Consider the following 16141-nt stretch of genomic DNA (forward strand, 5'->3'; position numbering starts at 1 on the left):
TCTCTCTCTCTCCATTATGACACCAGTCTGTTTTTCTTGCTAGGTACAGTATGTGATTGGTGACTCCAGGCTCCAGTGCAGAGCTAACACAGGGCCTGCTCACTTCGACACCACAGCGCTTTTATTCAATCCAAAGATAAGATGAAATGAATGTCTCCCGACCCATGAGAATGGAGTGTACATTCTGCTATACAGCTGCTGGTATGGTTGCCTCCAAAAAACATGTCCTCTAAAGCCTTATTGTGATAGTGTGAGGGTGCTCCCAGGTGTGAATAAAAAGCTGAGAATGCAGCAGACTCGTAGAGGAAATGTCATTGTGAGGTTTTCTCGGCCTGATAAACCTCCCATCAGATCAGATCTGACGATGAGTGCTTTCTGGGTGAGGGGCCACAGTTGATTAAGAGGATAATCTCAGAGATTCCTTTTATAGACAGGTGTCCCTCTCCGCCTGACTCTGGGGCTTTAATGGTTGCCTTAGTTGCCACCCACGCCCCCCACCACCACACACACACACACACACACACACACACACACAGACACCCCAGCTCACCCCCTCCTGTCTAATCTATTCCTGTGACAAGAGGAGGGAGGCCCAGGGGCGCAGGCAGCAGCAGAGCCGGTGTTCTTCTACTTCCAGAATCAGATAAAGAACTCCGAGGTAGCCTAGAAATCTAGACGCACCCTAGCGGCGGCAAATTAATTTGCTCAGCCTGTACGTCTGGTATCAAACCATAGGAATTTCTATTGGCTGACGCCGTGGACGTCATCCAACCACAGCGCTCTATTATGTTAGAGAGTCTTAAGGCGGGCTTAACAGGATGTTGACAGTCCTACGACGGTGAACAACAAGGAAGGTGGCTATGGCGAGTTGGACTTGTGCTTTTCTTTGAAAGTTGAGCAACACAATGGACTTAAGTCATTCCTTTCGAAGAAGGATGTATTTGCCGTTTTGCCAACCGGATACGGATATGGTCGTAGCGCTGGCCTATTGCATGCCTAGGCAGTTTGAAAGACAATTCTCTGCCTGCCCCTTGGATTAAGCGAGGTGAATGGGTCGATTCCAGACTATACATTTCAATGATATAGGATGGCCCGCCAGGCTAACTCCGAGATGCTGTGAGATGGTATTCTGAGGGGATTCCATGCAGGAAAGATGTCTGAGACACATTTATCTCCTCGCTTGTAGGCTACACCTGTTTGTTTTTATTTGCTCATACTCTCCGGTCGTGTCGAGGCACACTGGCGGTCGCCCCAGGAGGGTCATTACTGTCCTCTCGGTCCCAAGCACCGACGACTAATCCCCCGCACTCAACTCGGCCGCCTCTTACTCCCATGATTCACCAGTCCGTCCGCTCTGATAATTACCCGAGCATCTCCCAGACGAGATAAGCGAGGAATTAGTGAAATCAGGTAGTGGGAGAGAGAGAGAGAGAGAGAGAGAGAGAGAGAGAGAGAGAGAGAGAGAGAGAGAGAGAGAGAGAGAGAGAGTTGCGTAGTGCAGAGATGCAGGGAATACCTAGACACCTAGAGGACAAGCCTTAGCATCTCTATTGTAATATCTGTTTCTTGTTGGCCTGGTTGGGGGGATGCTGTCATGCCGCGATGTCTGCAGAAGCCTAATGATGCGAGGTGGGAGAGCCGGACATCTCCTCTGGGCCTCCTCTATGCACCATATAGAATAATGAAGGCAGACGCTCGCCATGATAGTTTCCATGTACCACTGGACAGTACCAATGGGGCTGTTTGCAAGTTGTCAAAACTGACCTAGTAAAAGAACCGTAGACTTCATTGGCTGCAGGCTATTACTGTTTTAGCAGGGTATGGTATTGGGCTTGACTAATAATTTAAGCCAGTGAAATTTGCAGTAAAGTGCTGCTGGTTGCTGAAAAGATGTGGTGTGGTGTAGAACCCATAAACCTGGATGGAGGTGGGTTTTTATAGCGCTAAATTAATGATGGAGGCACGTTGTGCAGAGCTGGACGAATAAGGCTTGTGTGCAGTTATTTATTTATTTTTTTGCAGTAAACAGATTAAATGCTCTCCAGGTGTCCGTGGGGTTTTCAGGACGTGGGCCGTTTGTTTTGCTTATCCTCAATCTACCTGGCAGTCGTCGTTCATAATGAGCTCTTTTTCTAATGGGCCTTCCTGTTTTAGAAGGCAGGCCTGCGTTGGCCGGGCGATTGGGTTTGTCACATTATGAATGGATTGGATTAGTTAGGGGACGCGCGCAGAGGATACCATATCTCTGGGACTTCACAACACCACACGACCACGCAAAGCAGATAATCAGGTTTAGACGGAGAAAAGTGTGTGTGTGTCTATGTCTTTGTCTGTCTATGTCTATTTGTGTGTGTAGGTCTGAGCGTGTGTGTGTATTTGGGAGTCACGGTTTGGTAAGGTTTGGGGGTTGGGGGGTCATGTCTGAATAGGGAGGCCCTGAAGTTTCTTTGGGGGGAGGGGGGGGGTGGTAGGCAGAGGCCTAGGAGGGATTAAGTGTGTGATTTAATGGGGTTATATGATCACTCTAGTCCTCTGCCTCTCTTACTCCCTCTCCCTCTCTTATACACTCTTTCTCTCTCTAACACTCTTTTCATTCTCTTTTACCCCATTCTTTTCTCTCCAATTCTCCACACCCTCTTCTCTTTCTCCCCTCCTCCCCTCTCTGTTTGCCCCTCTCCCCTCCCTCCCTCTTTCTCTCCCTCTGTCTCTCTCTCTCTCTCTCTTTGATCAGGTGTTTGGGAGTCGAAGGGAGCGGGAGGCGTCCCTGCAGCAGTGTTCCGGAGCCTGGGGCCGCCGGCGCAGCATGTAGCCAGACATGGAGGCCAGGGAGCCGCAGCGGACCTACAGCTCCATCGCCCGCACCGGCCGGCGGGAGCGCGGCCGAGACGCCGCCGAGGAGGAGGAGGAGGAATGCTGGCGCGTGACGCTGGCGAGCGGGAGTGGGAGAGGGAGCAGGAGCGAGAGATGGAGAGAGAGAGGGAGAGAGAGATGGAGAGAGAGAGGGAGAGAGAGGGAGGCTACGGCGAGCGTCGGCACACGGCCTCCTCCTCCTCGTCTTCCGCGGTCCTCACGCAGAAGTCGTACAGCTCGAGCGACACTCTGCGCGCTCTGGAGCACACAGACTCTGTGGCCGCCACCGCGGCACAGACCCTCTACCCACCGCGCCACCGCATGCCCGACATGGTGCCCCGCGAGCGCCAGGAGTACCGGGGGACAGGTGAGCTCCACTACACGGGACACAGGTGCACGTCACAACATACAGCACATCACTACGGTGATTTAGGTCAGAACTGGCCACTACATCAGAACTAGTGTGCAGTCCACACAGCACCACACTAAGACACAGACGTGTAGCACAAAACAGCTCCGTATCATTTGACAGCTGCAGGGCAGAGGGCAGGTGTGTATGTGCGAGACAGGTTGTTATTATTATTATTTATTTACTTTTTTAAAACAAAAACAGGTCTTTCACAAGGACTTAGGGGTGTAGAGCATGTCCATACAGGTCCATGAGGCAGCTCTTGGATGGTGTAACGTTTTAGTTAAACCAGGTTATCAGACACTGATTTGCACCTGCTGAGGTTACTGTGCCGTATGACACAGGTTCGTTTAGTGATTGATTAAAGCTCACAGGCTCTGTAGTTTATCTCGCTCTGCACTGTGTGTTCTGGGCAGCTGATTACTAGATGGGCTTGATTCATGACCATTAGCTACCCTGCAGGTGACCAGCATGTGCTGTGATGTGGGTAGTTTTGTGGGTAGCCACATTTTTTGATGTTACGTTAATTTCCCGAGTAGTAGAAAATTCAGGCAAAGAAACAATTAAACAGAAGTGAACTGAAAAAAAAAATCGACATTGTAGATGTTGTACAGTAAATCCTCAAAGTCAAGTTTCTGACTTAATGTTATGGAAACAGTATTTTCGGGGATGATGCCTTTTGTGGCCTGCAGTGTGGTATCAGGGCATAATTATGTTCTAAGAGCTATTAGGCTACTATTTAATTTATATTTTAATTTAAATTTTAGGGCGCTTGCATTATTTAATGCATTTTGTGTTTCTTAATGTTCGAGGGAATGTACAGATAATAAATGATATAATTATATATTTTATGGCCTATTAAAGGTTTGATTCAGTGGTGCATATGTTGCCATTGCCGTAAAAATAAACAAATAATATTATGGTAATAAATAAATATATAAATATATATTTTTAAAAGTTGGACTTATACCTACATTTAATCAGATTACTGGACTGAAAGCCATCTAATTTAGTAAAACACAGTCCTCCAGATACCCCCTGCTGAATATATAAGCTCACAGTCCATAGAAATGATTTTAGCCCAGCTATCAAAAAAATGATTGAACCTTGTTATTGTAACAACATATAAGATTTTTTATTTTTTTATTTAATTGAACCATATGTCATATTTTGTATCTTGAATGATTTCTGATTGAAACTGTTTTCATATAGTATTGAATTGACTTCTTTGTGTCTAGTCAGTGATGTCTGGATTTGCATTTAATCAAACAATATTTGAAAACAAATAATTGACCATTTCAAAACAATAGTTTTGAAGTCAAACAAATACTGTATACTGACACTTTGAGCGGCGATGGCTAATGCCATATGGCTACAGCATATTCAATTTAATCTAGTAAATGTATTATCAAGAACATTTAAATATTTGTTTCCTTTTCACTATTTTTGATACAGCTCCAAATATTAGTGGAAATTAAAAAGTACATTCAGGAATAAAGTTTTTTTTGTTGTTGTTGGCTAATATTAATTCTAAAATAACAAATTAATTGAATTGTCAGTCGGTGCTGTCAGGAACTGTTACTTATTTTGAAGGATATATAAAACTTTATATGTACTGGATACTTTACCAGTAAATAAGGTTGCACTGTGGTCTCTCTCTACTTTTTCCATTTGTGAATTAAACATACAGCGTGCTTAAAAAATAATAATAATTATTTATATAATTATTTATATAATTATTTATAAATAAAAGTATTCATGATAATAAATAGTGACAGATCACACTGTGATTTAATTAATTTGTATATCAAAAAAGTACTCAACACTGTCTTTGGTTTAATGTAATCATGCCACAATGCTTCAAACAGTGATTTATTCATTTGTTTCTTGCTTTGAGCCCCATTTTCCCTTAATGTAAAGTCATATTACAATACCTATTTTCAAACTGTAATTTATTAATTTACTTTTTCCTTTTTTACCTCCTTTTGGAAACTTGTATGTTTCTTATTTAACTATAAAAATGGCTGGCTAACTATAACATTATACTGTAACTATGTCAATGACTGATCAATTTACTTGTTTGTTGTTAACAGACTATTCCCCAATGTTAACTACCTAACAGTATAGTTTTTACTTCATATTGGCTTGTATGTAGAGCAGACACTGTGCATATACGAGAGAGTTCAACAGTGTCAAAGAGACAAACATCTGGACACAAATATCAAGATAAAAAATGTGTGTATTAGAAATGCCATTAATGTCCGTGTTTGTTAGTGTGTATTAGAGTTATTAAATGGCATTAATGTCTGTGTTTGTTAGTTGTGTGTTAGAGTTATGAAATTTCATTAATGTCTGTGTTTGTTAGTGTTTCTTTCCTCCTCCCCGTCTTCATTATTCGCACCACAAGGGAATGATAGAACACACCCATACAATTCCTAGATATCAGAGGAAAATAAACACATGCAGACTGTGCTTAGCGTTGATGCATCATTTCAAGGTCTTTTCTCTAAAAAATGTTTATCATTATAATGTCTCTAGTTCTGGTTTAACATCTTCAAGTCTCACACCTTGACAGTTACTATAACAGTACTCTAACTCTTTGACTGATCCCGAATGCACCCAAAAGATATGCGCTGATCTGATTGGCAGATTCAATTCTGATGACCTTCCCCTTTCACCTTTGACCCCTCCCAGCCCAGACCCTGTCGCTGAGGCAGCTTGGTATATGCAACCCCGCTCCTCGCAGGGGGCTGAGCTTCTGTGCAGAGACCGGCCTATCACACGAGAGGGGCGGGGCAGACCACACCCCGGGCGGGCTTCCGTCGGACTGCGCCATCCGTCTGTGGGGGGGGGGGCTGAAACCCCACGGACCTGTGTCTCATCTGTCCAGCCGCTCCAACTCCGCACTCACGCTCACAGACACCGAGCAGGACAACAAATCAGACAACGAAAGCGGTGAGTCTGTGTGTGTGTGTGTGTGTGTGTGTGTTTGCATTTTTGATGTCATTCCATGAATCTGCGAATGTGCATTCATGTTCCGCTCGAGTTCTTCACTTGATCAGTAAAGTTTGTGTTGTTCTGTGTGTGTGTGTGTGTGTGTGTGCACTCATCTCTTGCCTTCCCCAGTCTCTCAGAGACCCAGAGTGTGTTTCTCTGCTGTGTTCAGTTTCTGTCTCTGCTGTTCCCTTGTCCCCGCCAGGGATTTGCTCTGAACCATACACCCACTCACACACACTTAATCAAAGAGTCCTCAGAGAGGGACGAGCCCCCGAAATACATCAGCGCAAAGTCACCTTCATAATGTCTCCCAATTAGAGTCTGATTGGTACAGGCCTGGGTCGGAAGCTCCTAATTGGATGGGAGGAAGGAGAGGAGCGACTGACTGACCAAGTGAGTTGGTCCCAGGGGAGTTCTGGGAGTTGTAGTCCGTTACTTGGCGATGAGGTAGGAAGTGACCTACCTGTTCAGTCTGACAGCGTGGATGCTGCCAGGGGTGGCGTGCCCCGTCCCCCGTGGACTCCCACTCCGCCCCACCATCAAACATGGCTTTGTCGGGAGGCGCGGGGAAATTATTCAGAGAGCCAAGGTCTTTGCTCGCCTGAACAATCACCACGGCCAGTGAGAGAAAAAAAAGAGAATGTTTCCTGGGTTTGAAGTGCAAATTTCTCCTGCAGTGGACTGGCACCAGCGGAGGGAAGAAGGGAGATAATGGTGGCAAGCCCGAGAGATGCGCCTAAATGTGCATTCCAACGCTAAAACACAGATACTCTCTAAGATACCTTATTTTGGCCACATTTTAAAACGCAGATACTATCTAAGATACCTTATTTTGGCCACATTTTAAAACGCAGATACTATCTAAGATACCTTATTTTGGCCACGTTTTGATGCAACGTAAATGTGCATTCTGATTCTAAAACTCAGATACTCTCTAAGATACCTCATTTTGGCCACGTTTTGAAGGCAGACATCCTTGATGCTGCCTTCAACATCTGAAATTTTATTGAATTATGAAATCAGCTGTCAGTATGGATAATGGTGCCTCAACAGCAAATAAATGGATGACGGCGTTCAGAGTCGATGTCTTGCTAGGCTGTTCGAAATAAAGCTCATAACGAGTACCTTGATGCCTATGGTATGGCAAGTGACTCGCTACACAGTTGAAGGCAGCCAGGCAGCTGACAGCCGTCCATTTGAGTCAGACCCCTGGTGTTGAGTCTGAAGCGTGTAGTTGTCTGGAATGGGCAGTCAGTGTGATGTAAGCTACTTAAGACCTGGGCACCATGTTGTCGATTGCAAATGTGAGTTTGTATTGGGTGGTTGCTGTTTAACTGGTAAATGGGTAGATCTCTGGTTGAAATAATACTTGCCTTTAAAGTTTTTTTTTTCTTATGTTTTTGTAAATGTTGAATGTTGCATCTTCATTCCAGGCTGAATATTAAACAATCTACTCCCACCTTGACAATAGAAAAACCTGGAAAGAAAAAAACAAAACAAAGCAAAATTGTAGTTCATTGTGATCTTTCAGAACTAGAAAGGCATATTAATTGGAGGAAATGTTCCACAGGCATCGTAAGGGCTTAAAAAATAATCCATGTACAAAGGACATGAAAAAAAGAGATCTATATTAAGATATATTCACACTTTGATAATGCATGAAGAACAAAGATTGGTTACATGAGAAATAGTTTTATTATTTAATGGAAAGAGGTATCCATTTAATAGTGTATTTTGATCACAGTTTTTTGGGTATTCATTTATTAAAATATTATTAACATCACTGATATTTTCTGCACGCAATGTTAAATTTATTTTTAAAGTATATAAAAAAAAAGTATCTTATTATTTTAAACTTGTTTCGTATAATAATCATGATGAAGTGACATACAATTTGAAATGTCTTATGCTTCAGAAAAGAGTGCAGTGCAGTTACTATTTTTAATTATTACCATTATTAATTAACCGTGTTTATTTATTAATTAGTCAGTGCCATTGAAAACAGAGCGGTTGATTAATGCCGGGCATTACACTATCACACAATTGCACAGTGAACTGGACTATTAAGTTTAAATTCACACACCTGCTACTATTTTGCATAAATTTGCAAATCATAGTCAGATTGAGCATCATTAAATGAGAAGATAATTTGAGGCAGACAATAATAATAATGCTGCGCAGACCAGGAAGGCATAAGAACTTTTATTCATTTTTATTGTTTTTTGTTTGTGAAAGGAACTGCCTGACTTTCTCTGAATGAGCTATCTAGGTGTGTGTGTCTGTGTGTGTGTGTGTGTGTGTGTGTGTGTGTGTGTGTGTGTGTGTGACTTAAAACTTAATTTTCAACACCATTGAACACACCAACCATTGAACACAACAACACCAACACCATTAAATCATTACAGTAAATAAAGTGTAAGTGTCTAGCTAATGTGTTTACAGTACAGTTACTATATACACACACATTCCCCTAACCCACTTCTTTTGACTGATTAACCATATTTCACACAAATATACTTATTCTGTCAGTATGGCATTTCTCCTTTTCACTATTACACTACCGGTACTTTCCACTGTGTTTTTCTGTACAGTCCTACTGTAAAAGATCTACGCACCATTTCTTAGATAGATAGATAGATAGATAGATTGATATATAAGGACATTTTGGAAAGGTTGCTGTAGTTCCACTAAAAAGGCTTGGAGTAGCGAGTGGAAGAGTGAGCCTCATGATAATGTAATAAAGGCTCTCTGAGTGTTAGCATGTCAAATAGCAGAACTCCTTAATTGGGACAGAAAGCGGCCCCATGGTTGGGGCAGTGGAGAAAGTCTTCACTGCGAGGCGGCCGCTCGCTGCGCTTTAATTGGTCGTCCACACAGTAGGCCAGTGCTCGGCCACTAATGAGGCCAAATGCAGGGCTGCGCGAGGACACAGCTGGAGCCGGCTAGCATGACGGCGGGGAGAAAAAAGACAAGAAAGTTTAAAAAAGAGGGAAGATTTATGTGTGAGTATAGATTATGAGCTGTTTAATTAACACTGCAACAATAGGTCATGACGCTTGGGGTCAAGGTTAGAGTCCGCTCGGGAGTTAAATCATAAGCAGTCGCACTCACATGAGAGAGAAATTAATCTTTGCAGTCGTCAGCATCAGGCTAAGTAGGTTCGCCTGTGAAAATCACAGTGTAGTCCAGGGGTGGGTCTTTTGCATTTGGAAATACAGGCGGGTCAAAATGTGGATAACTTGGAAGGTGTTTAATGGGCTCCTGTTTGTTTTGCTTTATTTGTTCACTGAACAGGTTCAATGGCCACCCTGTGGTTCACAGGTTCAAATTCCACCCTGTGACCCCCTTCAAACCATAGAGGAAAAACAATGTTTACTCTAATGGTAGAAGGTATCCAAAGTGCAGTTTGAGGTGGTTGTGTTAATGGATTAAGTTAATATTTTATTCTCTATATCAGTGGCTTATTGCCTATATACATGCTCCCAGCATATCGCCCAGTCGGCCTCCCCGTCACAGACTCAAACTCCAAACTCAGACTGAACTGTGAAAGAGATGACGCATTAGTGCTGGTCCCCCAGAACAGTGTCACAGGAGCAGAGGACGCAATAAGAGAGCACACACGTGTACATATTTATCTGTGTGTGCCTGAGAGGGACAGACAGGGATGGTGTATGTGTGTGTGTGTGTGTGTGTGTGTGTGTGTGTGTGTGTGTGTGTGTGTGTGTGAGAGAGAGAGAGAGAGAGGTTTGGCAATTTCCTGTAGCTCACAGTCTTGTTGAGGAGAGATGAAAGTGGCCTTATTTGTATTCTGGCTAACACCAGTAGAGACTCCATTGTGAGGCGCAAGAGTAAGACATTGTAATTACTAAAGGTGAAGTGAAGAGACACTGTTTTCACCATATTCCCCTCCATCTGTCTCTCTCACACTCCCTTTCTCTCTCTCTTTCTCTGTCTCACCCTCTTTCCCTCATTGAGTAGAGTCAATTGAGTGTACGGAATAGTAGTGCTCTTGGATTTAGTTTGGTTGTTTGTATGTGTGTGCGTGTGTGTGTGTGTGTGTGTGTGTGTGTGTGTGTGTGTGCGTGCGTGTGTGTGTGTGCATGTTAAAGTATAAAGTACACTTTTTAAACATGCCTCTGACCATTAGTTATACACCCTAAACACTCATCTCTGTGTAAAAATGGCAACTGTCTTCTGTTTTTTAAAATGAAAAAATCCTTTCATGGCCTTGGCTTGGCTGTATCTTTACTGCTCGGCCTCATTTTGATTTAAGAGAGCTTTGTAGCCTGACCTCTAACAATGAAGGCTCACACCCAACTCATCACATGCTTTAGATAGGAAAATGAAAAGCCTCACCACAAGCTGAACGCTAGTACACTTGGGATACTCTGCCCAGCTTATTTGACAGCTTATTTGATGATATTTTCATGATATGATGTGTATCGTATAACAATACAATATGAAGATGCTAACAAGGATAAAAACTTGATTTTCAGCAGAGAGGGACTACAGTACCTCTTAAACCCTTTGCACTGGGCTTTGAAATGAACTTGTAATTTCTTCAAGTTCTTCAAGAAAATAAAGAGAATATAAACTCTTATCATTTCTAGGGCCCACTTCCAGACATGACCAACTTTACTACGGTTTCCTTGTTTCTGTCCTTCTTTACTACAGTTTCCTTCTGTTTCTGTCCTTCTTTCCTTTACTTTGTTTTTCTCTGTTAGTCTTCGCTTTATTTCCTTCATCCAGGCTTCAAAGAGAAAGGCTGATGAGGGTGTCGTTTGATGCGTTCTCATTATGCCCAAGTGTGTGTGTGTGTGTGTGTGTGTGTGTGTGTGTGTGTGTGTGTGTGTGTGTGTGTGTGTGTCATGCAGCCTCTACATGATCCTGCTGTGGGGCTGACCATCCTATAATGTTTGAATTTTCCCTTCTGACAATGCCTCACGGACATAGACATAGACACACACACACACACACACACACTGGGTCATATAGAGTTTCTTCATCAGTTAGTCACTTTCTCTGGCTGTGGCCTTCCCGTGACTTTATAGAGAGTCTGGCATTGGGAATTAATTTATAAACGTCCAGTAAAAAAGTCTTTGCAGTGGTGATGCGGAGTGCTGGATAAGGTTAGCTATATTTTGGGGGGATTTGAGCTCCAGGTTAAGTGCCCTGCTGTGAGATGGTGGAGCTGAGGTCAGTAAGGGGCTTAGCAGCGACAGTAGTTCTGTGTCGGGGACACAGGTCTGGCCAGGGTCTTCTCTCCACTCCTGTCTATGTTCATCTTCTGCTGAGGGAGGTCATTATATGCTAATAGGCAGGCACTGCAAAAAAACACTGGAAAAGAAAAAGCGTAGTGCTCTTTAACATCCATGTTGAAGACTTCTAAACACAGCTTTTTAATACACCTTAATGGTTATTTAGATGAGCAGAAAAAACGGAATCCGATTTATTACTGTAAGTAAGCCGCTCACATGCAGTACGTGGCTCTCCGATAAATCACATGTTCATTATGCATCCTCTGGGAATGGCATTTTTTCAGCTCACACGAGATATTAATCATCCAATAAGCATGCGTTGGGGGCTGGGACAGTGGCTGTGTACACATTCAGGAATACTGAACGACAATACACTCTGATTCCAGCACACTGATGGGGGATAAAAACCTAACGTAGGCTCTTTTCCAAATGAAGAAGCTTTTCCTCAGCACATTTTCACAAATGAGCCATCCTCAGAGTGCTTGGTGTGTCCCCTGTGATAGATTGACCATAGGAACCACAGCGTCCTTTCCAGGCTGAGATGGCGTGTGTTGTAGGATGAGTGCACTCCTGCACAATGTGTATTTATCATGTCTCTGCATTCATGCGTGATTCTCTGGAATGGGTCTCTGGCTGACATTCCTGCTTCGTATTGTGTTTGTTGATCTATGTTTGAAATCGCACTACCAATTCCCTGCACCGATTTGTGTAAGTGTGAGTGTGTCTGTCTGTTTGTGTGTGAGTGTGTGTGTGTGTGTGTGTGTGTGTGTGTGTGTGTGTGTGTGTGTGTGTGTGTGTGTGTGTGTGTGTGTGTGTTATCACTCAGACCAACCCATAGCTGTATATGTGTATGCGCATGTTCGTTTTCCATTACATTTTTGCAAGTAACAACATGGAAACAGCATTTTTTTTCTATATGCTTCTATTCCATGTTCTGTATGCTTCTATATGCTGAATGTATGGACATGTGTTTGCATTTTGATGAAGGTGGATGTTCGGCTCTTCTTCTCTCTTCTGCGTACTCCATAAATGTGCATGTTAACTAGATCTGTCACTTGTAAGGAACTCAAATGCTGATTGAGAAGGTTGTTGTTCTGTGTTGTCTCGTAAAGCACCTTACGATGAAACAGGTGACCTGGATATTTCCCATAATTCCATCTCTTCCCGCTCTCCCTACCCATTTCATCTTTCTCAGACTCATTCCACTCTTCCTCTCTCTCTCTCTTCTCTCCTCTCATCTCTGTTTCTATCTCATTCCTCTCTCTTCTCCTGTCATCTCTAGTTCCCTATCTCCTTTATTTCTAACTCTTCCTCTCAGCCCTGTCTCCCTCAGCCGATTGGTTCCCCTCTCTCTCTCTCTCTCTCTCTCTCCTCTCAGCTCTCTCTTCTCCTCTATCCTCTCTTGCCTCCTCCTCTTATCCCTCTGTTCTAATCTCTCTCTCTCTCTCTCCCTCTCTATCTCTCTCCCTCTCCCTCCTTTCCTCCTCTTCAGCTGATTGGTTTCATATGAAGCTCAAGGTTTCTTTCACAACTTGGTGGCTTTCCTGGCAACCGTTGCCGAGGGCCTGCTTTTGGAAGCTGGAACAGGGTTGAATGTGTCTCCCTCTCCCCTTGCTTTCTCAGGGTGTGTGTGTGTGTGTGTGTGTGTGTGTGAGTGAGAGAGAGTGAAATATGGTTTTAAATAGTGAATGAACTTATGTATGCAATGCACATGGTGATGCAATAATTGAATATGTCTGTGATACAATAATTTAATATGGGCATGTATTTGTTTCTCCATGTGTGTATGTGTGTGTGTAATTAGACTGACTGCACTGCTCTGGACTTGTCACCTGTCAGGGTTTGTTATAATACATGTCTGTATGTGTCTGTGTCCGTGTGTGTGTGTGTGTGTGTGTGTGTGTGTGTGTGTGTGTGTGTGTTTGTTGTATGCAGTGTTGGGAAGGTTACTTTTAAAAGTCTTTTGTATCATACAAAAGACTTCACTGCTTCATTCTCACTATGCCCTGAAGAAGGCCCAATCGCCGCTACGCGTGGGCAATTTTAAAGTCCTTAGTGGACATGTCATAATAATAAAGACATTTTAAAATACTCCTTGGAGTGCCTTGGTGAAGAAAAGTTTTTTCTTTTCAACTAATTTTGGACAAACAAGCACCTTGAACCAAAGAGCACCCACCAGAACACATCTTTTTCTCACAATTCTCCAAAGGGACTGAGCACGCCTCTGACTTGCAACAAATTTTACATTCTATTTTCCCTGAGAGGTTTTCCATTTAGGTTATCAATATAATCAGAGAGGGAAAGAGAAAATAATCACCTGAGAGAAACATAGGTTACATGGTGTGGTTAAAACATATTTTAATTTGAGTTTGAAAAACTTTGGCCCACATTTTATAATAATAAAATTTTAGATAAAAAATAATATTTTGTATTTTAAATACGTAATCCAGAATACATGTATTCTGTTATTCCCAACTTTGTTTGTATGTTGTTGATTTAGAGGTGATTTGAGTAAACTTCACTGGTTATGTGGGTTAAATCTCTCTCTCTGTGTAAAATTGTGCTATAGTGTGTCTGTGAGTGTGAGAGGGGATTTAGGTTGGTGTTTACAGGTCTGTGTGGGGTAAATTGGGTAGGTTTTGGAGTGTGTATGTGTGTGTGTGTGTGTGGGTGGTTAAGATAAATTGGTCAGGATTTGTTGCTGGTGTGAGGTCTCATTCTGTTGGGTGCTTTAGAGTACCTAGAGGTCATTTGGTATGGTTTTGGTTACCAAGCATCAGGAATCATCAGGCACCCTTGGATGCTCTACTTTTGGAATGGGTCTTAATATATATGTGTGTGTGTGTGTGTGTGTGTGTGTGTGTGTGTGTGTGTGTGTGTGTGTGTGTGTGTGTGTGTGACTGTGTGTGTGTGTGTGTGTGTGGGTGGTTAAGATAAATTGGTCAGGATTTGTTGCTGGTGTGAGGTCTCATTCTGTTGGGTGCTTTAGAGTACCTAGAGGTCATTTGGTATGGTTTTGGTTACCAAGCATCAGGAATCATCAGGCACCCTTGGATGCTCTACTTTTGGAATGGGTCTTAATATATGTGTGTGTGTGTGTGTGTGTGTGTGTGTGTGTGTGTGTGTGTGTGTGTGACTGTGTGTGTGTGTGTGTGTGTGTGTGTGTGCATGTGTGTTTGTGTGTGTGTGTGTGTGTGTGTCTAAGCCATGTGAGTACACACTCTCCCTGTGTTCTGATCTCAGCTTCCAGCTCATAAATCAGACAACACCAGCCAGTGGGCAGCAGACAGCACAGACACCCACTGACTCTGGATCAGAAGCGGAATCTCTGGGCTGCTTCTGTTATCTCGGGAGGGTATTTGCTGTTGCAATGAGGCTCAAAACTGAACAAACTCTGTTTCTTGTTATTTCCTGTTTCCTACTGATTTAATATCATTTGTTTGGCTTTTTTCACTTGGATTGATTAACAGTGAAATAGACATTGTTGTCTGATAACCCTGTTATTGTAACCAACAATCATATCTAATGTGAGTTTTTAGCCATCTGTCAGCCAACTATCTAACATTAGCAAGTTAACTTATGCTAGTTAGCCTAACATTTTTGCAGCATTTTGATTGTAAATGCTATCGGTAACACTACTTGACGGGTGAGTTCATAACACATTCATAGCAGCTGTCATAAACTGCACATAAACAGGGCTGCCAACTCTCACGCATTGGCCGTGAGACACACACATTTGATTAGTTTCACACGCTCATACGCCACCCAACCCCCTTAATTTCTCCTGCTGAAGTGTCAACCCGGTCGATCAAATGCCTGAAGGATGAGTTTATCTATAGATCTACCTGTTGAGTCACTCGTGATCGAATAGTTATGCTTTCAGAGACGGTGAGGGGGTTCAAGAGCACCCCCTGTCTGTGGAATTTTCTAAATTTTCTCTCATTTGCGATGCTACTTCACAAGACATCCCAGGCACATTTCCCCCCACATTTTCCTTCAGGTTCAGGTATGCTTTGAGTATTTATTGAGTATTTTTCACGCTGAAGTGACAACCTGGTAGGCCAAATACTGTGATAAATGGTTTGCGAGAAAATTAACATTGAACTTACATGCAATTTAATCATATTTGCATTTTGCACACAGTGCACACCCATTACTCTCAGTTAAATATCTCACTAACCCTTCACACAACACATGGCAAACCCAATATCACAATAAACAGCAAACCTTACCGAATACGAGGATATAAAACAAGTGGTTCCTGAGTAATCCGGTTTTGAAATTGCAACACAATTCTACATAGTCTCATTGGGGCGAAATTATAATGTATTCTAATGTAAACTATTTGTCAGTACATACATTTTTGTAAATTGCTCAGCCATAAATTATCCCACTATCATAGTGAATATATTTCTATTGGCATGCTTCCTATATTAATGCAAAAATATGACGAAAATCAAATAATGAGACACAATTTTTTCTTGATATAAAGCCTGACATAAGCCATATGCAAACATTCACATCATACGTTCCCAGATATGGGTACTTCCTGGAAAAGGAAGCAAATCAAAGTGTTACCATGCTATCTAACATTATCAAGTTAGCTTATGCTAGTTCGCCTAATATT

At 42.6% G+C, this 16141-nt stretch overlaps 1 protein-coding gene across 4 annotated transcripts in view; it reads left to right on the plus strand.

The window, feature by feature from the left end:
- si:dkey-237h12.3 (teneurin-3) overlaps nucleotides 1-16141 on the plus strand; it is a 168716-nt gene that overhangs the window by 13831 nt on the left and 138744 nt on the right. For all 4 annotated transcript variants that reach the window (XM_048262480.1, XM_048262481.1, XM_048262482.1 and 1 more), the window contains exons 2-3: nucleotides 2732-3217; nucleotides 5954-6214. In XM_048262480.1, coding sequence (XP_048118437.1) covers nucleotides 2911-3217; nucleotides 5954-6214 — 568 coding nt within the window. In that variant the 5' untranslated portion in view covers nucleotides 2732-2910. The remainder of the gene's footprint in view (nucleotides 1-2731; nucleotides 3218-5953; nucleotides 6215-16141) is intronic.

This window comes from Alosa alosa, chromosome 14 (genome assembly GCF_017589495.1).
Source record: "Alosa alosa isolate M-15738 ecotype Scorff River chromosome 14, AALO_Geno_1.1, whole genome shotgun sequence".
Lineage (NCBI taxonomy): Eukaryota > Metazoa > Chordata > Actinopteri > Clupeiformes > Clupeidae > Alosa > Alosa alosa.